This window comes from Balaenoptera musculus, chromosome 18 (assembly GCF_009873245.2).
Source record: "Balaenoptera musculus isolate JJ_BM4_2016_0621 chromosome 18, mBalMus1.pri.v3, whole genome shotgun sequence".
Taxonomy (NCBI): domain Eukaryota; kingdom Metazoa; phylum Chordata; class Mammalia; order Artiodactyla; family Balaenopteridae; genus Balaenoptera; species Balaenoptera musculus.
Window position 1 is genome coordinate 1,360,772 of NC_045802.1, and position 25,711 is coordinate 1,386,482.

The 25,711-nt window shown below is 39.2% G+C and overlaps 1 protein-coding gene across 6 annotated transcripts; it reads right to left on the reverse strand.

Moving 5' to 3' along the window:
- Positions 1-52: 52 nt before the first annotated feature.
- Positions 53-25,709, reverse strand: SKA3 (spindle and kinetochore associated complex subunit 3). 6 transcript variants are annotated; one of them, XR_005017218.1, is made up of 10 exons: positions 25,529-25,709; positions 22,308-22,369; positions 22,035-22,200; positions 18,483-18,882; positions 14,845-14,930; positions 8,689-8,774; positions 7,251-7,454; positions 5,703-5,833; positions 3,033-5,403; positions 53-2,547 (listed from the first exon to the last, which is right to left on the reverse strand). XR_005017218.1 is itself a non-coding variant. In XM_036831595.1 (9 exons), exons 1-8 carry the CDS (start codon positions 25,629-25,631, stop codon positions 5,705-5,707), a joined length of 1,236 nt encoding a protein of 411 aa, XP_036687490.1. In that variant the 5' UTR covers positions 25,632-25,709; the 3' UTR covers positions 53-5,403; positions 5,703-5,704. The 6 variants fall into 6 exon arrangements, 3 of the variants coding, with proteins under 3 accessions (XP_036687490.1, XP_036687492.1, XP_036687491.1); XR_005017217.1 differs by having other exon boundaries at positions 53-2,552; XR_005017219.1 differs by having other exon boundaries at positions 53-966; positions 1,043-5,403.
- Between the last annotated feature and the right edge of the window lie 2 nt (positions 25,710-25,711).

Below are 25,711 nucleotides of genomic sequence, written 5' to 3' on the forward strand. Positions count from 1 at the left end.
ATCTGTTACCATACAGTTGACCCCCTTTACCCTTTTGCCCACCCCTGCCCCCGTCACCACTGATAACCACCAATCTGTTCTCTGTATCTGTGAGTTTGGTTTTGTCTTGTTGGTTGGTTTTGTGTTTTGGATTCTACATCTAAGTGAGATCATGTGGTACTTGATACCTTTCTCTAATTTCACTCAGCATAATGCCCTCTAGATCCAAGTTGTTGCTAATGGTAAGATTTCCTTTTTTATGGCTGAGTAATATTTCATTGCATGTATATATGTGTATGTATGTGTCTGTCTGTATCTCACAACTTTCTTATCCATTCATCCACCCATGGACCCTTAAGGTTGTTTGCATACCATGGCTATTATAAATAATTCCGTAGTAAACATGGGGGTGCAGACAGCTTTTCTCCACACCCTTGCCAACACTTATCTCTCGTCTTTTTGACAGGTGTCAGGTGTTATTTTTGTGGTTTTGATTTGCATTTCCCTGATGATTAGTGATGTTGAGCACCTTTCCATGTGTCTGTAGGCCACCTCTATGTCCCAACATGGAATTTTTCCTTTAAAGATTGCAATCTTCCACCAGAAGTACAGTTAAAGAATCCCTAGTGAATTTATCATTGAATATAATGCTAAGAATGAAAAGGCTTGTACTTGGTCCTTATTCACCTCTGGCTGTGACAGTACGGCGTTGAGTGAGCAGCCGAGCTGTGTCACGGTCACCGTGACGGCACGTGCTCAGCCTTCAGCGTCCTGACTGCCTCACGGGCTCTTGAAGTGTTTTCCCTTCGGAGGGTGGTATCTTCAGTTTTCTCACAGCGTACAGGAGCTTGGCATTTTCAGCTATTTACTGGATCCTCGGTAGGGAGTCGATGTTAAGTTTATACTTAAATTTTCATTACCATCCTGGGCGCTGGCTCGGGATGTTTCAGATGTCAACTCTGTGTGTGTGTGTGCATGTAGGGGCAGCTGTCAAGGGGAAAGAAAGCTGTTAAACTGTTAGGCAAACTCTTGTTACTCTTACATAGAGCAGAACTCAGCCTACCTGTTTCTGTTCTATCACAAACTCCAAACTTAGCTGTTGTGAAATTGAGCAGCTTATAATTTGAGTGCGGAGCTGTGCTGGGAGCGCGGGGGTGCCTGACCTCACGTAACCTTCAGCACTGAGGTGCAGGCAGCGGCTACCATGTTCACTTCAGCGGAAGTGGAGGCCCGCTTTACGTAACAGCTCGCAAGTGGGCTGGGAAGCTAGGGAGCCAACGACAGGTGACTTGAAACATACGTTTCCAAAAACAGTGTTGTGCTGTCCTCAGCTCACTGCCAGCTGGTTTCCGCCCGCTGCACTGGTACTGCTCTCGTGGTGAAGCTGTCCTCTGCATTGCAGACTGCTGCCAGGGGACCGTCATCCAGAGTACGTGGACCTGCTTCAGTTTTGGTACAAACCAAAACACCTGTCTTCTAAGGAAATGATATGGTCATGGTTTCCCGGTGAGGTGTGAGTGTTCTGGTGTGTATTGTATTGCTTAGATATAGGTTGTTCTCACAAATTGCTGCAGTTTCTTGGAACCTGTAACGGAACAAGCTTGAAGGAAGCATATTTATTCTGGTAGGATTAATCATGAACTAGGCAACTCTTCTATGAAGACAGTCATTGATCTCTCTCCCCCACCCCCGTAATCCCTAGGAGGAATAGGCTGAAGCCTAAAAAGCAATTTTAATACTAAATAAATACTAAGATAATTTTAATAAGCAAAACCCATCAGCCTGGGAATGTCGTGAGGAGTTTACTGTATAAAGGTGTTCTAATCACACGCCTACCTCAGAACATTGTTGAGAAGAGCCAAATGAAAGGGGGCTCAGAGGAGGGGCATGGTAGAGAGGGAATGTTCAATAAACAGCTGTTTTAAAAACAAAGAAGAAAAAAGGCATTTGTAGCCCCCTCACTTCATGCCTTCGGCTGTCAGAATTTCCTGCTCCTTCCCACGCTAGCAGGCCAACCCAGCTGCAACCAACTGCTCAGAAAATGTCCCACAGAGGATGAAATTACGGCAGTTTAAACTATGACTGAGGTGAACCACCTGAGGCATTTTCAAAACCTGCATACATTATTGGAAACTGTCAGAATTTGTAGTATTACTAGCTCCTCCCGCACTTCCAGGGAATAAAATATGGGTGAATGCCGTGGGCCTGGGGGTGCAGACAAAGGACACACAGACCCTTCCTCAGAAAGCCTTAGTCTGGTAACAAAAGGTGTAAATGCCCAATGATCAAAGGCGGATAAGACGGTGTCATGCGAAGTTGCTGCTGAGGATGGCATGTGACCTTGTTCAGCGCCCACAGGGCTTGGATTTAGGCTCCCAGTAGATAAAGGGTGTGGGGTGAACAAAGGCATTGAAGCGGAAACAGCAGGGACACCCGGAGCACTCACCAGGAGTTTGGCCAGAGATCTGGATGAAGAGGACCATGAGATGCTTCTGCCCTCAGGTGACACGCGGGGGCGCAGCGGAGGACGGTGGGGAGGGGACACACCCCAGAGGCGGTCAGCAAGATCTGGGCTGGGAAATGGGACGTGGAAAGAGAAGTCCAGCATTAAAGCCTCAATTTCCTCATCTGAAAAGTCGAAATGCTAGCACCTATTTGCTAAGAGTTACTTTTTAAGAATGAAATGGGTTAATGAATGTACTTAGAACCATGCCTAGCATAGTAAGACCTCAGTAAGTGTTTGATGTTATCACTAACCAATAAATATTTTAAGTTGGCAGGTACCAGTGTCATAATGAACAAGGCAAGCAGATGAGGTCCTTGTCCACACTGACCTTATGGTCCAGTGGGGCAATGGACATTAAATAAAGGTACCCTCAAATATTCTGTTACAGATTCTACCAAGTTCTATAAAGGATGAGAATAGGGTGCTGACTGGGAAGGTGGGTAAAATCTTTGATAAAATGACATTTAATCTGAGTCCTGAAGCCGATGAGGCAGGACTGTTAAGAGCTTCACGTAACGAGAAAACAAGGAGTTTATGAATCATGTACCTGAAGAACAGGGGTTGGAGCTGGCCTCCAAGCTCTCACACGTCCCCTGCTGGAGCTTCTGCGGCAGCTCCGCCTTCGGCCTCTCCCTTCGTGGCTCTGGGTGCACATCTCTGCACGTCCAGAAAGACGTGCTGCTCTTCCTAGTAGTTCCCCAAAGTCCCAGAATTGGCTCTCTTGGATATGACGTGGGTCACGTGCCCAATACCAACTGGTCAGGGACTGTGCCCTGCTTGGTTGGTCTTGGAACTGGGCTGAGTTCAGGGAAAATCGGAGCGTTTTCCTTTAAGGGGGTAGGAGTGGTGGGCAGACAAAAACGTCAGCTATCTCCAGCGTAAGGATGTGAGGGACAGACAGCTGAGCAGAGTGGGTGGGAGAAGCCATTTGGGCAGGGAGAGCACGTGTGGAGCCCGGGGCGTGTGGAGCCCAGGGCAGGAAAGCAGGGAAGGAGAGGGAAGGCCGGCTGCCGGCTGGGGCCCAGGTTTTGAGACCAGAGGGAGGAGCAGCTGAGGGTCGAGTCACACGGGGCGGCCCTGGAGGCCACGCTGGGACCCTGGATTCATCTTGAGAGCAGTGGGAAGACACTGAAGGGTAACGTTTGAAGGTTGATAAGCCGGAAGCATCCTAGTTCTAGGGAGCAGAAACTAAGATCACAGGAGGAGAGTGGTAAGGGCCAGGGAAAGAGAAATTCTGGACAGACTGAATTGAGGGGCCATCACAGGGATTGAGGGGCCATCACAAGACAGGTGGACACACCCAGCAGGCCGTCAGAAATGATTAATGGAACGTTCTTTATTTCCCATCTTCAAAAACCTGGTTTCACTCACACCCCCTCTGGCTGCAGCACCATTTCTTCTCTCCCTTCTTGAGCAGAACTCATGAAAGGAGCGTCTCAGTCCATGACCTTTGCTTCCTCACCTCCGACCTTTCCTGTCTGCTCCAGGCGTCCGTCCTGAGCACGCTGTCGGAATTAATCAGTGCTGTCAGTAACAGCAATTTTGCCAATTCCAGTGGTAATTCTCTTGTCTTGGATTCTCAGCAATATTGATAGAATCGATCACTCGGCTTGAAGTATTTCCTTCCTACGTCACCAGCTTCTTCTTCGTCTCCTTCGCTAGATTTTTCTGCCTCTTTCCATCTTCTAAAATGGAACTCCAGGACTCAGCCCTGCGTGCACTTTGAATATACTCCCTCCTTCAAGCAATCTGTCCACTCCGTGGACTTAGGTACACAGAGCCATGGTAAATAGTGTATAAAAGGCTGATATAATTTGGGAGTCACCATCGTATACAAGGCTGACCAGAGCTTACCTGGAAAAATAAAACTAAGTATCTTGAATTTTACATTGTATCAATATTTAGCAAAAAATTATTACACAGTAGTTCCTAGAACAAAGAATAAATTGTTTTGTTTTAGTGACAATTTTCTGACAAAACGAAGATTCACAATGTGACAAGTCTTCACATTTGACTTTCAAGGCCCAACCATAAAAGAGGATAATTGCTGCATCAACTTTACTTAGACCGGAAGGATCTTGGGCTCCATGGACAGGGCAGCCTGGAGCTCTCAGACAGCTCTAGAGGCACAGCGGACAGCCCAGAGATGAGCACCCGGCCAGGAGGAGTCCGGGGACCCTCCACAGAGCGTGAGGCTCAGGCTGCTGGGCCGCGAGCCGGACGGGGACCTGGAGAGGTTGCAGCCGTGTGCTGGGAAGAGGTGATTTGAAAGGATGAAGCTGACAAGTAAAAATAAAACATCCGTCCTGACAGCAGGCAAGTGTCTAATTCCAAATGTCCGAGACACCTACTTCAGTATAGTTACCTAGGCCTGTAAATTCCTCTCTTCCTAAATTAATTTAAGCTGTCATTTGTAAACAACAGTGCCTTAAAAGAGCATTGTCGAAATAAAAGGTGTAAAAGACTTGGGACAGTCATGAGAGGAGGCAGAAGGGCAGAGCTAGACCCAAGGAAGCCCAGGTCTAGCAACAACTGTCTAGCCCAAGAAGACTGAAGGTGGCCTTATCTGAGTAGCAAACAGTAACGTTTAAATTTCAAAAATTATTTATCCTGCTTCCTAATGTTACTTAAACCATACTCTTCCATTAGGCAGGGTAAATTTGAAATCAGTGAAATAGTAATGATCTTTCAAAACTGAGTAACTGAACTACACGTCAACAAGCCTGAGGTTAGACTAAATCAAACTTAATAAAAAGCATTTTATGACATCAGTGTCCATGCTCATCTTTAATATGAGTTGGATTTTCAAAAGGGGAAAGATGTCGGGGAATGTGAAAAACGCTTTAAAGCAAGAGCAGATTTGCTTTCATCTCATTCTGTTCAGTTTCTATAATGGAAGGATGGATCCACTACCATTTCTGTAGAAAGATACAAATAGAAAATATCAATTAGGTATAACCAATAGCCTTCAACGAAACAAATGACACGACACTGAAGCCATCTACTTTTACACTCATAATATGGTTGGGAGTAGATTCCCAGTGACACTGTAAAACATGGTAGTGTGGGAGCCTGAGATGCAGGGATCACGAATTCTGGACCAAAAGAGAGATGGGCTGTTACCTAGCTGGCAGATGTCAATTACAGATGTTTATTACCATTCCAGTGTTCTCCTCAGATAACACATCTAGTCCCTTTAGGATGGGAACATACTCACTTTCACCAGTTTTCTCTGTTGCCAGCGTTTCGGACGTCCTGTCCTTCACACCGAGGAAGGAACACTTTGCTGGGTGGCACTTCTCTAACTGCTACCAGAGTAGCTAGGTTTGAGTTGTATTTTGATAAAATCTAAAAGAAAAGCAAACTCCTTTCACCAAGTCATACGAACAACATAATATAAATTTGGAAGCTGTTATAAAACATTCAAGAAAAAGCCAAGGAAAATTTGAAGATCTGGGTTATTTAAAACAGTCAGAATATTTAGCAGCACAGACGTTCAGCGGCACAGAGATGGAGATATTAGAAGTTTAACTTGGGTGTAGCGGGGATTTCTAAAGCTTCTAAATGTACTGCTGGGTTAACGGAAGCAAGCAGCAGTGCCTCCCTGAGAGCAAATCAAGCCTTTACAAAGACGTTAGGGAAATCTATATAGGAAAGAGGTGAAATAAATGCTCAAAAGAAAGATCGTCAGCTATAAAGATTATAAAAACAAGAACCTGAAATATCAACTATAATTTTTTCACAAAGAGGTAATACATTAAATGCAAGGTTTCCCTCCTTTAACACAGAAATGAAGAGAGAAGGATCACTATGGCAAACTGGAAACTGTATATAATGCCTATAGACAGAAGATGCTCCTTCCTCCCTCAGTTTATTATAGTGCCAGGAAAGCAGAAAAGACAGAGAAAGAAGGATAACAAATACTTTACTGATATCTTAGGATGAGTCCCTTCCAATGGCATTTGGGTATTTCCCCAAGTAGCTTTACCCTTCTCAATAAGCTAGGAAGGTCTCTAGAATGGTTATTAAGAATTCCATTTGCTTAAGCAATAACTCCCCAACACTGTAACTTTTATCAAGAGGGGATGCTCAAAGAATCAGGCTGGTAGTTATTTAGTAGAGTCGGTAGTTGCTATAAACCAGTAACAGACTACTGGTAAATTATGTTGTACTAAAGAATCAAATATTCTATGGGAATTCCCTGGCGTTCCAGTGGTTAGGACTCGGTGCTTTCAATGCTGGGGCCTTGGTTCAATCCCTCGCCAGGGAACTAAGATCCCGCCAACCTCGCGGCGGCCAAAAAAAAAAAAAAAAGAATCAGATATTCTAATATATTTAAACAAATGTTTCTCAAACTGAGGCCCAAGACATCTCAAGTTCAAGAAACACTGATACAAGTTATTCATGATACTCCAACTCTGGAGAACTGGAAGGTAAATGACATTTCTGACTTTGCTAGAAACACCAATGGAAACAATGGTCACCATGGTGATCACATTTGAACAATGATTAGAAAATATTATAAGAATACATTTCAGAACATGAAGTTAAAGAGAAAATGCCTCATGAGGGAACAAAGGCATGATGACATCACTAGCTTGTGCTCAGCTCTGAAGAGCCTTAGCCAGGTGGTCTTAGACAGGCTTAACAGCCCAGAATTTAGATTTAGATCCAAACCAGCACATTAGCCCGATGATAAGTAACACAGTTAAATATCATTTTCAGGTATTTTCGCAGAAAACAAACAATAGCCTAGAAAAATAACCTGGCGAATATCTTCTGGAATTGTAGTTACTTCTGGAGGTGTAGGTGTTCTGAGCAGATTCTCATAAGAAGAAATCGTAGGAGAAGAGGGATCTGCAAAATTCTCAAAGCACTCGTCTGAATTTAAAACTAACGATGTACTGTCTTTCATTTCCAAGTCATTTGATGAACTATTTGTTTTTGATAATGGATAATTTGTGGATACCTATAGCATAAAAAGAAATAATTAAATTATGGTGGTATAAAGTAATATAGTAAATAAACATTGTTAGTCAATTGTTAGTTCTGTTGTGATCTCTAAGTAGGCCCCAAAATGACCCCCTCTTCCCTGACCGAGAACTAAATAAAATCAAGGACACAAAGAAATGGCATATGGAGGAAAAAGTACCATCGTCATTACTGAAGGCTGAGCAAGAGCTTCATGTGAAATCTAAATAGGCCTGTTGGCTGAACCCCAGATTTAGACGGATTCACCACCCAGACTCAGGCAACACTATCCTGGGCCAGGTAAGAGTTGTAGGAGGATGAGCTATGCCCTCACTGCTGCCAGGGAGAAAGCCCATTCATGCCAACCCGGCCCGTCCCCCTAGGGCAGCGTCAGCAATGAGGCCAGGAACATAAGCAGTGGATTACCACAAGTCGCATGGTGCTATTTAAGTTTAATTATACATTAATAAAATTAAACTGAAAATTAGCTCCTCGGATGCACCAGCTACATTTTACGTGCTCAGCAGCTAGCTACCACACTGGACAGCACAGATTACAGAACATTTCCATCACTGCTGGAAGATCCACTGGACGGCCCAATCTACCATATTGGTTGTCTTAAGTGTTCATACCAACTTTAAACAGGGCTGAGGTTCTGATTACATAGTAAATTTGTTCAATGGGAAAAATTTGGAAAAAAAGGCATAAAAATCACCCATAGATAACCACTTTTTGGTGTGTTTCTATCCATTCTTATTCCTTAAAATATATGTGTATGTGTGTATTTATATACATACACATATATATCATTTTCCATATCATTAAATATTTCTTGAAGACATTCTGTATGTTCTTATCTGTTTTTCAAAACATCCTAGTCACATGACACTGGCTCTTATGGATTTACCGTAATATATTTTGCTTCCCGTTTATCATTTGACATTTAGTTTGTTCCCATATTCTGCTCTTATAAATAACACTATTCTTCCCTCTATAACTTCATTGTTATAAATCTTTGTCCCAATGTGCCTTAGAATAAATTCTGGTTAAAGGGCATGGAAAAATTTTAAAGCTCTTGATAATTGCTGCCGAATGACCCTCCGGAAACACTGTAAATATACTCCCAAAGGCTACAACAGTCTACGTTTTTTAAACAGACTGTTAGAGTCTGGAAATAGTGTATCGAATTCACTGGGGAAAAGATTAGCACTTTCAATTTTATGGAAGTTTACCAAAGCTGTGCTGTTCTTTGTAGAAGGGATTTTCAAACCAGGAGTGCAGAATGTAGGTGCCACGGGAGAATGTGTATGCTTGGCATCTAGAAGACATACAATGGCATGAAATACATATTTGAAAATAAGGCTGAAATAAAGATTTTAACTTTTATATTATAATCTTTGTCAGTTTAATTTGTGCACTTTATTTTTAATAATTTAAGAAATTATAACTATTGTGTACTTGACAAGAAAAAACAAAACTGTCATATTCACAATCTAATTATCATTAGCACTAGTAAAAGTTCAGCAGGGTTGCAAGATGCAAATGCAATACACAAAAATGAACAGTTCTAGTATAAGATCAACAAACAATAAAAAATATATGTGAAAAAGAATATTTTTCACAATAGCAACAAAAAAGATAAGATACCTACATATAAATCTGTTAAAAACTGTGTAAGACCTTTATGGGAAAATCAAATTTCTGAAGAAGAAAAAGGAGGAGGAAGAGGGCAAGGAAGGCCACTTGCCCTCCAAGATACAAGGACTTCCTCTATAGCTGTAGTAGCTAAAAGCAGTGTAACACTGGCCAAGGATGGAAGAACTGGCTACTGGAACGGAAGAGAGAACCTAGAAACAAGAACATGTGTATATGGACATTTGCTATCTGTAACAAAGTATGCAAGCACCCTAAAAATACCAAAGAGAAAAAGTAAACATGTTAGCAAAATGATCAAACTGGCAAAAGTTTATTAAGTCTAATCAAGTGCTGAAAAAGATGGAGAAACAGGAACTCAAACACTCTTGGTGAGAATAAACCACAATAGCCACTCTACAGTGACAATTTAGCATTTTCTAGAATAAGATGTGCATCCCCTTTGATCTAGAAATTCTACTCCAAGATGTGAGAGACATGTGTCCAAAGGACAATTTAACTAGAGCACTGCCTGTAATAGTAAACAAAAAAAACAAACAAAAAAAACAATTTAACTATCCCTTAAGAAACAAATGAATAGGGACTTCCCTGATGGTGCAGTGGTTAAGAATCTGCCTGCCAATGCAGGGGACACAGGTTCGAGCCCTGGTCCGGGAAGATCCCACGTGCCACGGAGCAACTAAGCCCATGTGCCAGAACTACTTAGCCTGTGCTCTAGAGCCCATGAGCCATAACTACTGAGCCCGCATGCCACAACTATTTAAGCCCATGCGCCTAGAGCCTGCGCTCCACAACAAGAGAAGCCACCGCAATGAGAAGCCCGCATACCGCAACGAAGAGTAGCCCCTGCTTGCTGCAACTAGAGAAAGCCCACGCACAGCAACGAAGACCCAATGCAGCCAAAAACAAATAAAATTATAAAAACAAAAAAACAACACAAAACAGAAAACCAAGGAGGCTGAAGGATAACATTCTAAAATATATCTTACAGGAATCTGAGGAAAAAAATCGAGGAATTAGGAAAGAAGTAATATTATTAAAGAGGTAATGTCAGAGAATTTTCCAGAATTAAGGACATGAGTCCTTAGCTTGAAAAATCATGGCTTCACAGGCGAATTCTATCAAACATTTAGAGAAGAGCTAACACCTATCCTTCTCAAACTCTTCCAAAATATAGCAGAGGGAGGAACACTCCCAAACTCATTCTATGAGGCCACCATCACCCTGATACCAAAACCAGACAAAGATGTCACAAAGAAAGAAAACTACAGGCCAATATCACTGATGAACATAGATGCAAAAATCCTCAACAAAATACTAGCAAACAGAATCCAACAGCACATTAAAAGGATCATACACCATGATCAAGTGGGGTTTATCCCAGGAATGCAAGGATTCTTCAATATATGCAAATCAATCAATGTGATACATCATATTAACAAATTGAAGGAGGAAAACCATATGATCATCTCAATAGATGCAGAAAAAGCTTTCGACAAAATTCAACACCCATTTATGATAGAAACCCTCCAGAAAGTAGGCCTAGAGGGAACTTACCTCAACATAATAAAGGCCATATATGACAAACCCACAGCCAGCATCGTTCTCAATGGTGAAAAACTAAAACCATTTCCACTAAGATCAGGAACAAGACAAGGTTGCCCACTCTCACCACTATTATTCAACATAGTTTTGGAAGTTTTAGCCACAGCAATCAGAGAAGGAAAAGAAATAAAAGGAATCCAAATTGGAAAAGAAGAAGTAAAGCTGTCACTGTTTGCAGATGACATGATACTATACGTAGAGAATCCTGAAGATGCTACCAGAAAACTACTAGAGCTAATCAATGAATTTGGTAGAGTAGCAGGATACAAAATTAATGCACAGAAATCTCTTGCATTTCTATACACTAATGACGAAAAATCTGAAAGTGAAATTAAGAAAACACTCCCGTTTACCATTGCAACAAAAAGAATAAAATATCTAGGAATAAACCTACCTAAGGAGACAAAAGACCTGTATGCAGAAAATTATAAGACACTGATGAAAGAAATTAAAGATGATACAAATAGATGGAGAGATATACCATGTTCTTGGATTGGAAGAATCAACATTGTGAAAATGACTCTACTACCCAAAGCAATCTACAGATTCAATGCAATCCCTATCAAACTATCAATGGCATTTTTCACAGAACTAGAACAAACAATTTCACAATTTGTATGGAAACACAAAAGACCCCGAATAGCCAAAGCAATCTTGAGAAAGAAAAACGGAGCTGGACGAATCAGGCTCCCTGGCTTCAGACTATACTACAAAGCTGCAGTAATCAAGACAGTATGGTACTGGCACAAAAACAGACATACAGATCAAGGTAACAGGATAGAAAGCCCAGAGATAAACCCACGCACATATGGTCACCTTATCTTTGATAAAGGAGGCAAGAATATACAATGGAGAAAAGACAGCCTCTTCAATAAGTGGTGCTGGGAAAACTGGACAGCTACATGTAAAAGAATGAAATTAGAACACTCCCTAACACCATACACAAAAATAAACTCAAAATGGATTGAAGACCTAAATGTAGGCCAGACACTATCAAACTCTTAGAGGAAAACATAGGCAGAGCACTCTATGACATAAATCACAGCAAGATCCTTTTTGACCCAACTCCTAGAAAAATGGAAATAAAAACAAAAATAGACAAATGGGACCTAATGAAACTTAAAAGCTTTTGCACAGCAAAGGAAACCATAAACAAGACGAAAAGAAAACCCTCTGAATGGGAGAAAATATTTGCAAATGAAGCAACTGACAAAGGATTAATTTCCAAAATTTACAAGCAGCTCATGCAGCTCAATATCAAAAAAACAAACAACCCAATCCAAAAATGGGCAGAAGACCTAAACAGACATTTCTCCGAAGAAGATATACAGATTGCTGACAAACACATGAAAGAATGCTCAACATCATTAATCATTAGAGAAATGCAAATCAGAACTACAGTGAGATATCATCTCACACTGGTCAGAATGGCCATCATCAAAAAATCTAGAAACAATAAATGCTGGAGAGGGTGTGGAGGAAAGGGAACACTCTTGCACTGTTGGTGGGAATGTAAATTGATACAGCCACTATGGAGAACAGTATGGAGGTTCCTTAAAAAACTAAAAACAGAACTACCATATGACCCAGCAATCTCACTACTGGGCATATATATACCCTGAGAAAACCATAATTCAAAAAGAGTCATGTACCACAATGTTCATTGCAGCTCTGTTTACAATAGCCAGGACATGGAAGAAACCTAAGTGTCCACTGACAGATGAATGGATAAAGAAGATGTGGCACATATATACAATGGAATATTAGTCAGCCATAAAAAGAAACGAAACTGAGTTATTTGTAGTGAGGTGGATCGACCTAGAGTCTGTCATACAGAGTAAAGTAAGTCAGAAAGAGAAAAACAAATACCGTATGCTAACACATATATATGGAATCTAAAAAAAAAAAAGATCATGAAGAACCTAGGGGCAGGATGGGAATAAAGACGCAGACCTACTAGAGAATGGACTTGAGGACATGGGGAGGGGGAAGGGTAAGCTGGGACGAAGTGAGAGAGTGGCATGGACATATATACACTACCAAATGTAAAATAGATAGCTAGTGGGAAGCAGCTGCATAGCACAGGGAGATCAGCTCGGTGTTTTGTGACCACCTAGAGGGGTGGGATAGGGAGGGTGGGAGTGAGGGAGACACAGAGGGAAGAGATATGGGGATATATGTATATGTATAGCTGATTCACTTGTTATAAAGCAGAAACTAACACACCATTGTAAAGCAATTATACTCCAATAAAGATGTTAAAAAAAAAAGAAAAATCATACTAAATTCTAAACATAATAAATAAAAATCTTATAGACTACCAGGAAAAAAAAGACAGATTTTCCACAAAAGAAAGCTAATCAGACCAATAGCACTCTGCTCACCAGCAGCAATAGATACCAGGTCACAATGGAATACTTTCTTTAAAACGTTCAAGAGAGGGCTTCCCTGGTGGCGCAGTGGTTGAGAATCTGCCTGCCGGTGCAGGGGACACGGGTTCGAGCCCTGGTCTGGGAGCATCCCACGTGCCGCGGGGCAACTGGGCCCGTGAGCCACAATTACTGAGCCTGCGCGTCTGGAGCGTGTGCTCCGCAACAAGAGAGGCCGCGATAGTGAGAGGCCCGTGCACCGCGATGAAGAGTGGCCCCCGCTTGCCACAACTAGAGAAAGCCCTCGCACAGAAACGAAGACCCAACACAGCCAAAAATAATAAAATAAATAAATAAATTAAAAAAAAAAAACGAAAAACAAAACAAAAACGTTCAAGAGAAACAAGCTGTCAATCTAGTCGTCTATATCCAGCTAAATTATCATTCAAGAATGAGCGACGACATTGTAAATCTACTATACTTCAATAAAATTTTTAAAGTAAGTAAATAACATAAATGATAGCACAGGAGGGAAAAAAAAAAAGAATGAGTGACACAAAAAAAGGGAAATCTAAACCCAGAAGGAATGAGTGGGATAAAAGAAGCAATGGTAAACAAATTACTAAATTTTAGTAAGTAGAGACTATAAAAACTAATAATGACACTTTCGTGGCATAAAAATAGGGTCAAACTAAATACAATAGAAACTCTATTAACAAGCCTCCACTTAACCAAATTACTAATGGGTAAACGTAAGCATTCTGTTCCTTCCGTGAAATATACTGCTGATGGTATATTAAAGGATTTCAGTTGGTAAGCTATTCTTTAGAAAATCCATCCCACTTCAGAAGGCCTAAAGATATTCTCCTTTATCATTTTCTAAGAAGTTTATAGTCCATTGGGAATTGATTTCTGAGTATGATGTGAAGGAGGTAGTGGTTCATTCTTTCTCTTTGTTTTTTAAAAAAAAAAGGCCTCTATTCAATATAATCATGGTCTTATAAGTTGAGCTCAGCTTACTATGAGTCAGTTGTATTTTTTCAAACCTGTTTATACCAGCAATATTTGTTAATTTAATAACAAGTCAGTGCAATTAGCACAAAAAGAGAATTTTTCTGAAAACATGTCCAAAACTTTGGAAAGACCTGATAGATAAGTTACTTTAAAAAAATTTCCAATAAATTTGGTATAGACCAGATGATTATAAATAATTATTCAGAGAAATCATAAAACTCTAGGATTTTTCATTTTATATTATGTGAAAACCAGTGTTTTCATGTTTCCTGGGACAAATATGAAAACACTACATGAAAATGATTTTAAGTTTTTGTACTATTAAAAAAACCCAAAATTTGAAATGGTAGCTGATGTATTCTGGGTGTGGTTTACGTAAGGAAGATAATGTAGAACTCTAATCAATAGGCTGAAGCTAAACTAAAACAAAAAAAGGTATTATTGGCTCTACATCAAAAGATTGGTGAATGAATATATATGTTTTAAGTTAAAATGTTAAAAACAAACAAACAAGCTGAAAAATACTGAATACAATCAGGAAGAGTATGAAAAACATACCAGAAAATTATATTTCCCTTGTATGAAATCATGCTGAACCTGAATGGAATGGCACTTCCTATAATTCAATATTATGAACCGAGAAGATGCAGAAGGCTGTTAGAATGTCTAAGGTGATAGAACCATATTTTGGTACAAAGATAGTCTGAAAAGAGTACAGCTGAGAAGTAACTTGATTTTCACACTTACCATTTTTCTCCAATGGCTGGGTTATGGGGCCAGGAGTGGCAAAGAAATTATTGTTGGTCACTGGTTCTGTTTCTATGGCCTCCTCACTGGCGTGATTCATAAGGGAATAAATGTCAAAAAAAAGTTAAACTTCTGGAAAAAAATTTAATCTTACTATATATCATCAAGTCTGGACAAATATTCAGTTATGTTTTATGGAACAGTAGTCCCATGGAACAAATTGTTTTTTTGTTTTTAAATGTATATCCATGGCTCAAAAAAAGGTTAAGAACCATTTTGTATTGACAGTTTTGACTTAGAAGTGGGTTGAAAGTCTTTAACATAGGGACTTCCCTGGCGGTCCAGTGGTTGGGGCTCTGGGCTTCCACTGCAGGGGGCACAGGTTCGATCCCTGGTCGGGGAATTAGGATCCCACATGCCGTGCGGCCAAAAAAAACCAAAAAAACTTTGACTTAAAGGAAAGCTATGAGTTCAACACATTAGTTCAAATATAGGAATTGTATAGCTCATGGCTTCAAAATCATAAAGTGGAATTTTATACCAGTATACAGATAGAGATTAAGAACATTTTTTTAGACTAAGAAGACTGATCCTGCCATCTTAAGGTAGTTCTAGCCAATTACCCAGATGTCTGAAATACAGTTATAAAGAAGAATATCACTGAATACTAGAAGATGGTTCAATTAACCAACTGTCCTAGTGTAACTTACTGGATAATCTTTACTTCAAAAACACCTTCAGTATATATTAAGTTCTTATGTAAATTAGAGGCTGTTTCTGGGCTATTCTGTTCCTGCAATCGGTCCATTCTGTCCCAATTTTATACTGCTTTACTTACTGTAGCTTTATATATTTTAATAACTAGTAGGTTAAGGACCCTCATTACTGTTATTTTTCATTATTTTCTTAGTTATCCTTACTTTTTATTCTTCCAAATAATTTTAGAATAATTCTGTCAAATATCCCTTTCTACCTTAAAAAAAAAATCCCAAGGTTTTATTGTAATTGTATGATATCCATAAATTAACTTGATATGATTGAACATCTTAATTATAGTCATTCTATTCAGGAATATGGTATATTTTTCCATCCTAATTTTCCCTTTATATAACTCAGAAATATTTAATGGTTTTATTCATATAGGTCTTTCACATACAATTGGCATGAGCATTTTACCTGTTTCAAATTTCAATGATTTTCCCCCCTGTATTTACCAACTAGTTATTAATAAAATATAGGAAAGCATATTACTTTAAATAGTTATAACTATAAAAAATATATCATCAATATATCAGCTTCTTTCTTGAACTTTTATTATTTCTAGAAATTTTAGATGTGACTTTCTCGAGTTGCCCAGGCACAAAACATGGCCTAGAAATACATCAGAGTAATACTTATTTCTGTTTCCTATCTCATTACATTGGCCAGAACATCAAGAATGACATTAAAAAAAAATGTTTAATAATGGTAACAGATAGCTTCACTATTAAGTTAGATATTCATATTGTTTATTATGTTAATGAAGTATCTTTCCACTTAGAGTTTGGCCAAACAATTTAAATGAAGAACAGGTGTCAAATTTCATAAAATTCCTTACTGAGGAATAATAATAGGATAATCTATTGAGATTATTCTAGTTTTTAATTAGTTAATTAATTTTATTTTTGGCTGCATTGGGTCTTTGTTGCTGCGCATGGGCCTTCTCTAGTTGCGGTGAGCAGGGGCTACTCTTTGTTGTGGTGCATGTGCTTCTCATTGTGGTGGCTTCTCTTGTTGCAGAGCATGGGCTCTGGTGCGCAGGTTTCAGTAGTTGTGGCTCACGGGCTCAGTAGTGGTGGTGCATGAGCTTAGTTGCTCTGCGGCATAAGGGATCTTCCCAGACCAGTGCTCGAACCCGTGTCCCCTGCACTGGCAGGCAGTTCCTTAACCACTGCACCACCAGGTTAAGTCCTCTACTTTTTTTTCTTGTTGAATCATAGAAATGGTGTATTTTATGAGTTCCCAAATATTAAACTATCTTTGCATTCCTGAGATAAGCTTAACGTGGAAGTTATGCATTATAGTTTTACTATTCTGTAGAATGCAATTTATGAGTATTTTAATTGTGATTTTAACATCTATATTCACAATTAGATTGGGCCATAGCTTCCTTTAGTGTGCTCTTTCTGTGTTTGTATCAAGGGTATATCAATCTCAAACTGAACTGTAGAGTTTTCTGTCTTATTCTAGTTTTAGAAAAATAACTTTTTTTTGAGTGTGTGTTCCAATAAAATTTTATTTACAAAAAATAGGCAGTAGGCTGGGTTTGGTCTCTGGCTATAGTTTGAGGACCCCTGAGAATGACAGTTCTTTTTAAAAATCATTATTTTCATAGTATCTCATTCTTAAGGCAGTTTATAATTTTTTATCCATTATACCCCACTAACTCTATGTAAGCAGGATGGGTATGGTTGTATCCATTTCACTAGCGTTTGTTGAGTCTGAAGGTCCCCAGGTTAGGTGTTGGCATCTGAACTAGAACATATGTCTCCTTCTCAGAAAAAGAACTTTTATGTAAGATGGAAGGTATATGTTCTCTGAAATTATAAAAGGATTCATCTAGGAAACCATCTGTGCCCAGAGCTTTTTGGAGCTACTTCTCTGATAACTTTTCTAGTTTTCTTCTCTGATTTTTGGTCTATACAGGTTTTCTAATTCAAGTCTGTTTTGATAATTTTGTGTTGTTTTCAAAACTTTTTCATTTATCTGAATTTTCTAAATTTCCCAGTATTATACCCTATAGTATTTCTAATAGCTTGAAAAATAAAAAATGTAGCCCACAGTTCCTAATTTTGCCATTTGCATTAATGTTTAAATAAGAACCAATTCTTCAACATATCAATTTTACCCTTCTGAAAATATTTTGTAATGACATTTTATCTTTAGTGTTTACTCCCTTCACTTTTCCCCACAGTTGTGGGGTTTTTTTCTGACACTTTGAGTTGAATGTTTATTTTCTTTCTTTAATAACTACAGTTCTTAAAGGTATGGATTTATATGTGGTACTGTTGTGATATGCGGTATTTTCATTTTCATTGTAACTCATTAATTACCACTTCCATACTAATCACTCCCCATCTCTTTAGTCTAGTATGGAATTCATCACTGTGCTTCAAATTCATATTAAAATACCTAAGCTTAAGAGCACCTCAAAACCAACATGTAAGGAAACACATCACCTTTACTGCATCCCAAGCTGCAGGTGTTCCTATTTTAGTTCCCTAGCATCACTTCAGGCAACACAACAGAAATCTGTGATTTACCCAAGATCCTCTTCTCTTCCCAAGTCTCCATACCAAATCAGTCATAAGTTTTTAATAATTTTACTTTTTATTTTATCCCTTCTTCTCTATCGTACCATATACCATCTGTTTTCAGGCTCTTACCATTCCTTCTATATCTTCTAACCTGAGGAAACTAATAGCTCACACTTTACTGATGGAATTGGTGATTCAGAGAAGTTTGAAATATGAAGTATCTGAAAAATCTTTGAAGGAAAGATATTGTCTGAGACGTATTTCTTCTAGAGAAAAAAACATCAATAAATACAAAAGATTTAGAAAGTTAGATAAAATGCTCCTTTTAAGAAAGCTGCTTACCTGTTATTCTTCACATTTTTAAGTCCCACTGTGTAATCTTCATTTAAACACATAGTATATTCAGAGATACCAAAGTGTTCTAATTTAGGAGTCACACACTCAAAATCATCCATCTTTAGTGCACATTTGGGAGTTTTTACTAGTGGCCGTTTGGAAAATGGAGTTAAAATTTTTGGCTCTTCCTTCTCGTTGTTTACTGCCTGGGGAGGGTTTGGCAGAACTTGGGATATCATGTACCGCTCAAGTCCAAAATCGGAAAGTTGTGGACTACGCGGAGGCTTCTCAGAAACAGAACTGCTTGGAGGAGCAGAATCCGACAAATCACCCTTCACATCAGGCTTCTCAGGATTGTCACGTTTATTGGACTCTGGTTTAGAGTCAATGACTTCTTGCTCATCCACTGGGAGGAAAAATCAAGGTCATATTCTGGTCAAACATCAGACTAGAAAATGTCATATACTAAAACCACATAAGACAGCTCCATTTGAAATGCCCCAAATCAGCAAAGGTCCTAGCTCTCTCCTTATTTTCTAAGGTTTTATTTCAATTGTCCCTTTAAATTTCTGACATGTACCGCCTCGTCCACCCATATCTCATCTAGGTGACACATTAGAGAAGGGGAGTAAACGAAAATGTTAAAAGATGAAAAAACAATACTCACAAATAGAAGTGTCATTTCCTTACTTTCTCAGTTAATGTGATTTACCAGTCTTAACATATTATGAAACTATCTTATCATGTAATGACATTTAATTACAGTGTGGAATTAACTACAATCTAGATTTAACACAAAGTAAAATATTATTTTAGATTTCTAACTTACAGATGGCCTAAGGTAAAAAGGAAAGACTGTTACACAAATATAAATTTTTAACCTAAGTCAGTCTGGAACACCTGTATCAAAAACCTAGTTGAAAAAAAAAAAAAAAACCTAGTTGAGAGAAATCAGAGGAGAAATTAGTGAGACAAGTAGTTTCTCAATCTTTAATAGGTTATATCTGACTCCAGACCCCCATATGCTTAACCACTACACTGTACATCTCAGACTAAATAACTTTACTAAGAACTATACTTTTTCCCACAGTCCTCTGCCATTTCCTGGGTACACCACTGGTTAATAAGTTTGGTGTGGAACTTAGGTTGGATCCAGGATAGCACTTACAATGCCAAGAAAGAGTTCAAGAAGGAGAAATACTAGTTTTTGGTGTGAGAGACAACAGAAAGTGAAAGAGGATACCTAGAAAGAAGGTAAGTGGATTTGGTCAGGATTTGGGCAGAGATTAACTTAACAAATGATAGGGCTTCGGTGAGACAGTGAGACAGCAAGGTATAAAGTAGAGAATGGAATGGTGGAAGAAAATGCAGAATGACAAATATAAAATGTGTATTAAAGAAATGTAGTATGAAGTAGAGAAGGAAAATTAACCAGTAATTGGAAAGGGCTGGAGAGACAGAGGAGAGAGTAAGATGAAGGAAGAGAAACTAAAATGTATTTAGAATCCCCGATGGGATAGGCATTTTTATATTTAATTTTTACTCCATTTAATTTTCATATTAACTGCTCCAAGCACAAAAAAATCTTTGAATATTTTTTCCTCATTTAAAAAATTAAGGTTCTTAACAACATTTTGGAGAACATTCAGCTGATAGAATTTAAAGAGCCAAGATCTGAACCCACATCTTTTGATTCTAAATGCTGCCATATGTTTAAGCATTTGGAGGGAGTTAATAAAGAAATTTGTTTTAGATGATTTTGAACAGATAACATTTGGATGCTAAATGGGAAATATTAATTGTAACAATCATACATATTTATTGAAAGAAATGGGAAATAAAATTTTCTAAAATTTCCTGTTTGTTGCATCTTTTTTAAGAAAATACCGGGAAGGGACTTCCCTGGTGGTCCAGTGGCTAAGACTCTGTGCTCCCAGTGCAGGGGGCCCGGGTTTCATCCCTGGTCAGGAAGCTAGATCCCACATGCTGCAACAAAGACCAACGCAGCCAAATAAATAAATAAATATTAAAAAGAAAATACTTATACTTTTTTTTTTTTTAGGGAGTCATTACAGATTGAAGGAAGTGAAGGATTGAAGGAGGTGAAGAGGTACACACTTTTTCTATGAAGATATTACTTTCCTTGTTTTGATTGGCAACCGAAATGAACTAGGATAGGATACTGGTTTTTTGTGCATGATAAGCCACGACATGTTAAATGTGAAGGATGCACCATTAAAAAAAAAAAGTTATGAACTTTGATTTCGTGGCTTTTGGCCCTTGGAAGAGCTCCTGATTCAGAGCTGTTTTAGCATTGTGCTTTCTGTTAATTTTGAGAAATGTTACAAGAACTACCCAAAAACCTATTGTTGAATTTATTACAAGGCTGTCACTGATGAGTTTAACAAAATAATCACCATTATTACTACCTCTTAGGGAGGTATTAGCATCTCTAGTTCACTAGTGAGGAAAAGCAATTTAGAGAAATTATCCAAGGTCACACATGTAGTAACTGGTGGAACCAGTTTCTGAGTAACCAAAGTCAACCTGTCCACACCAAAGTCAACTGAATTCTTTCCATTATACCATGCGGATTATTTAATATACCTTCATATATATCCTCGATATATACATATTTGTTGAATCTAATTAATGTTTTATTTATGTACAAAGACTCTCATAACAGAAATGAAGACACTGAAGCATACTGAAATTAGTTACTCACAGTTATGAGTATAACAATAACAACAGTTAACAATGGGTGATTAGCATACGAGGTACTGTTCTAAGCAAATTTTATCTCATTTAACCCTTATACAGCCTCAGAGGTAGATACTATTAAACATATCTACTTTATAGGACTTCCCTGGTGGTCCAGTGGTTAGGACTCGGTGGTTTCACTGCCGTGGTCCTAGGCTCAGTTCCTGGTCGGGGAACTAAGATACTGCAAGCCATGCGGCGCAGCCAAACACAAAAAAAATTCTCTCATTTACAGATGAGAAAGTGAGGTACGAAGTTAAGTAACTGGTCAAAGATTCATATAGCTAGTAAGTGGTGAAGTTAGAGATGTGAACTCAGGCAGTTTGACTCTAAATTCTAAACCATCATGCTATCCTACCCTTCATTAGAATTTTAGAACTAAAAAGGACTTTATGAATTTATATAGCCAAAAATCTCTCATTCTATGGAAGAAGAAACTGAGAACGAGAAAAGTGAAATAGCATGCCTTAAGGTTGGTCTCTCAGCTGTTTACTCGCAGAGCTGACCAGAAACCAACTATCCTCAAGTCACGTAGATTTATCTTACACCCTTCTTTCATCTAGCATTGTGTTGGTTCTCATCTAGCATTTGCAAAGGAGAGCAAGGACTGTCTTTATATTGCACCACTGATTAGCACTGCATCCAGAACACAGTGATTGCTGAATAAATGATCAAAGGACTATCACATAATGGCAGAGTCAGAACTAGAAACAATGGCCAAGCCTATAGTAGTCTTAATCATGCTGCCTTCTTTGTTTAATACTAAAACAAATGCTATAAAATGCAAGTTATTCACACCTGAATTTTCCTTGGCACGTGGATTATATCCATACTTCTGGAAAAACTCTCTTATTTTCATGATATCCATTGAATTTTTTTTCATCAGTACTTTTGTTGCCTTTATGAAACCAATGCTTTCTTGACTTTCCAAGCTTGCTTCATCAAGAAGAATATTGACATCATCCTTTTATGAGGAAAGAAAGTACATTTTAATTTAACTTTTGACTAAGTCTATTTAGTTTTTTTAAATTACCACATAAAAATGATAAATTAATACTGTAGGATTGATACCTTTAGAGTCTGGACTTCTGAATGAAGGTCATGTAAAACTCTCATTGGATAATCTTCAAAGTCTTCAATATGAATATTGAAAGAAAAAAGTATAACAAGGAAAAGGAGGAAAAAGAAAGAAAATGTAATTTAGTATAGTTTTTTAGAATTATAAAATCCTTGTAGATACTTATTTATAATTTATATCCTGTCATTTGCAAAGAAAAGTGTTAAGACTTTTCTTTAAAATTTTTATTAAACTATAACATACATACAGAAAAGTATAGAAACCATAAGTATATAGTTTGATGAACTTTCAAAGTGAACATACCTACGTAATCAGCACTCAGATCAGGGACTGGAGGAAGGAAGAGGGAATGCAGTCCTACTTAGCTGTTTTTCCTTTATGGTGAGCACGTTTTGTTTCCTATTTTTAAAATCTCTGCCAGTGACAATGCTTTTGTTTTCTTCTCAAAGCTTTATCGTTTGGCCTTTTGCATTAATTAAATTAAATTAATTAATTAATTTATTTTTTGTTGCATTGGGTCTTCGTTGCTGCACGCGGGCTTTCTCTAGTTGCGGCGAGCGGGGGCTACTCTTCATTGCGGTGTGTGGGCTTCTCATTGCAGTGGCTTCTCTTGTTGTAGAGCATGGGCTCTAGGCGCATGGGCTTCAGTAGTTGTGGCACGCGGGCTCAGGAGTTGCGGTGCACGGGCTTAGTTGCTCCACAGCATGTAGGATCTTCCGGGACCAGGGCTCGAACCCGTGTCCCCCGCATTGGCAGGTGGATTCTTAACCACTGCACCACCAGGGAAGTCCTGGCCTTTTGCATTTAGAGCTACAATCCATCAGGAACTGATTTTTGTGTATGGCAAGAGGTAAGGATCAAGATGCATTCTTTTTTTTCCATATGAGTGTGCAATTGACCTGGCACTGAAAAGACATCCTTTACCCACTGTACCATCACCTTTCTTATTAATCAGTTGGGCATATACCTAACATAGAAGCAGTTTTTAAAAAGATTTCTCTTTTCTAAAACATGCCTCCTTTCAAGACCATCTCCTTCCACCTGTTAAAAGTTGACCAATTTTCACATTTGTAGAGATGTGGATGGACCTAGAGGCTGTCATACAGAGTGAAGTTAAGTCAGAAAGAGAAAAACAACTATTGTATATTAACGCATATATGTGTAATCTAGAAAAATAGTACAGATGAACTGGTTTGCAGGGCAGAAGTAGACGCATATGTAGAGAACAAACGTATGGACACCAAGGGGGGAAAGCGGGGGTGGGTGGTGGTGGTGGTGGGATGAACTGGGAGATTGGGATTGACATGTATACACTAATATGTATAAAATGGATAACTAATAAGAGCCTGTTGTATAAAAAAAAGAGTTGACCAATTTTCGTTAGGAAAATGCAAATCAACAACACAATGATATTGTATTTCATACCACTAGAATGACTATAATTAGAAAGACAGACAATAACAAATGTTGATGGGGATGTGGAGAAATTGCAACCCTCATTCATTGCTGGTGGAAATGTACAGTGGTGCACTTTGGTAAACAATTTGGTCGTTCCTCAAAAAGCTAAACACAGATTTACCACATGACCCAGCAATTCCACTTCTAAATGCACACCAAAGAGAACTGAAAACATTACGTTCACATAAAGCGTTGGCACACGAGTGTTTACAACAGCATTACTCATAATAGCCAAAGTAGAAACGACCCAAATGTTCATCAGCTGATGAACAGATAAACAAAATGTGGTAAATCCATACAATGAAATATTATTCAGCAATAAAATGTAATGAAATACTGATACATGCTACCATGACAGGGATGAACCTTGCAACACTTCGCTAAGTGAAATGTCAGTCACAAAAGACTACAGATTGTACAATTCCATTTATAGGAGACGTCCAGAATAGGCAGATCTAGAGAGACAGAAAGTAGATTAGCGGCCGCATAAAGCAGTGCGGCAGGTGGGAGCAAGATTCCGGGGAGTGGCTGTTAACAGTTGCCGGGGTTTGTTTTGGGGGGTTATGAAAATCTAAACTCAGTGTGATGATGGTTGCACACCTCTGTGAAGATACTGAAAACCACTGAATTGTATCCTTTAACATGGTGAATTTTATGAGATTCATAACTGTGATCATAGAAGGCGATTTTGGGGGATGTTCATTTTCTCTAATTATCACAATTCCATATTTTCCGTAATACATGCGGGCCAGGAATTGAAAAAATTATTCCAACTTTTTCTTGTAAAACGAAAAGGAAAAAAAGAGTGTGTGTAACCAGGCAATAGATTGGTAAGGAAATAAATTAGCACAAGCTTTATGGAAAACTATTCAGCTATGTCTAAAAAATCCAAAACCATTAATACAGTTTTGTGTCTTCTAGCGTTATCTCAACTACGTAAACAAAGTCAAGCAAAACAAGCAACGCTAAAAGTAAGGATGGTAGAAAAGCTACTGAACTATTAATAGCTGTGTCTTCTGACAGTTAAGTTATAGCAAAGAACTACTTCTGCGTTACCTCAAATTTTTTGCCGTGCACACATATATTGCTTTCACAGGCACAAGCATAAACATTTTTAAATGGCTGGAAAACTATTCATAATATAGTTAAAGGAAAATGAGTCTGCGTCTACGGGGTGCGAAATTTTAAGGCGGATTACAGTTATGACGCACAAAATAATCTCAAAATCTGCACTACTCTTGCAACAACTTCAGAAAGTCTCTAATACAAACGTTAGTGGCGGAGGATTTTGCTTTACCTATATTTTTAAAAGCAGTAGTGCGGATTAGCTTTCGTTTTGGCAGTACGGTTTGTTGGGGAAAATACACGGCAACTGTGGACCATCTGGGTGAGACCAAAGTCACTCTACATGTCAAGAACAGGGCTGAGCGGCTGCTGTTAGAAGAAACGTTTCATCTTCTCTTGGTCGTATTTTTCGTGATAAGCCCCCACTATGTGCACTTGAAAGCTCGTCGTGTGTAAACGAGCGCGTGCATCGCGAGCCCAGCCTTCCGGCTCGATTAGGGCTTTGGTCCCTAAGTGCGGCTGTTTCTCCGCCCCGCGTCCCTGGCGGGGCAGAGGCTGCGCGCAGCGCTGGGCGGGCCCGGGGGTGCCTGGGGCGAAGGGCGCCGCCGCCTCCCCCGGGAGGGCTCCTCACAGTCAGCCGCCTGTCGGTCGGCCAGCGCGCGCGCCAGCGTCCCTCACGCGGCTCACTCACCGCTGTCCTCTCCGTCCAGCGCTCGCTGCAGCCGGGCCGTCTCGCCGTCCAGGGTGACGGCCAGAGACCGCAGCTTCCCGCAGAAGCCCCGGATCAGATCCATGGACGAGCCCGGCACTCGTCCTCAGCGCCCGCGCACGTTTGAATCCCGGCGCCGGAAACGCCATTGGTTCCGCGACTCGC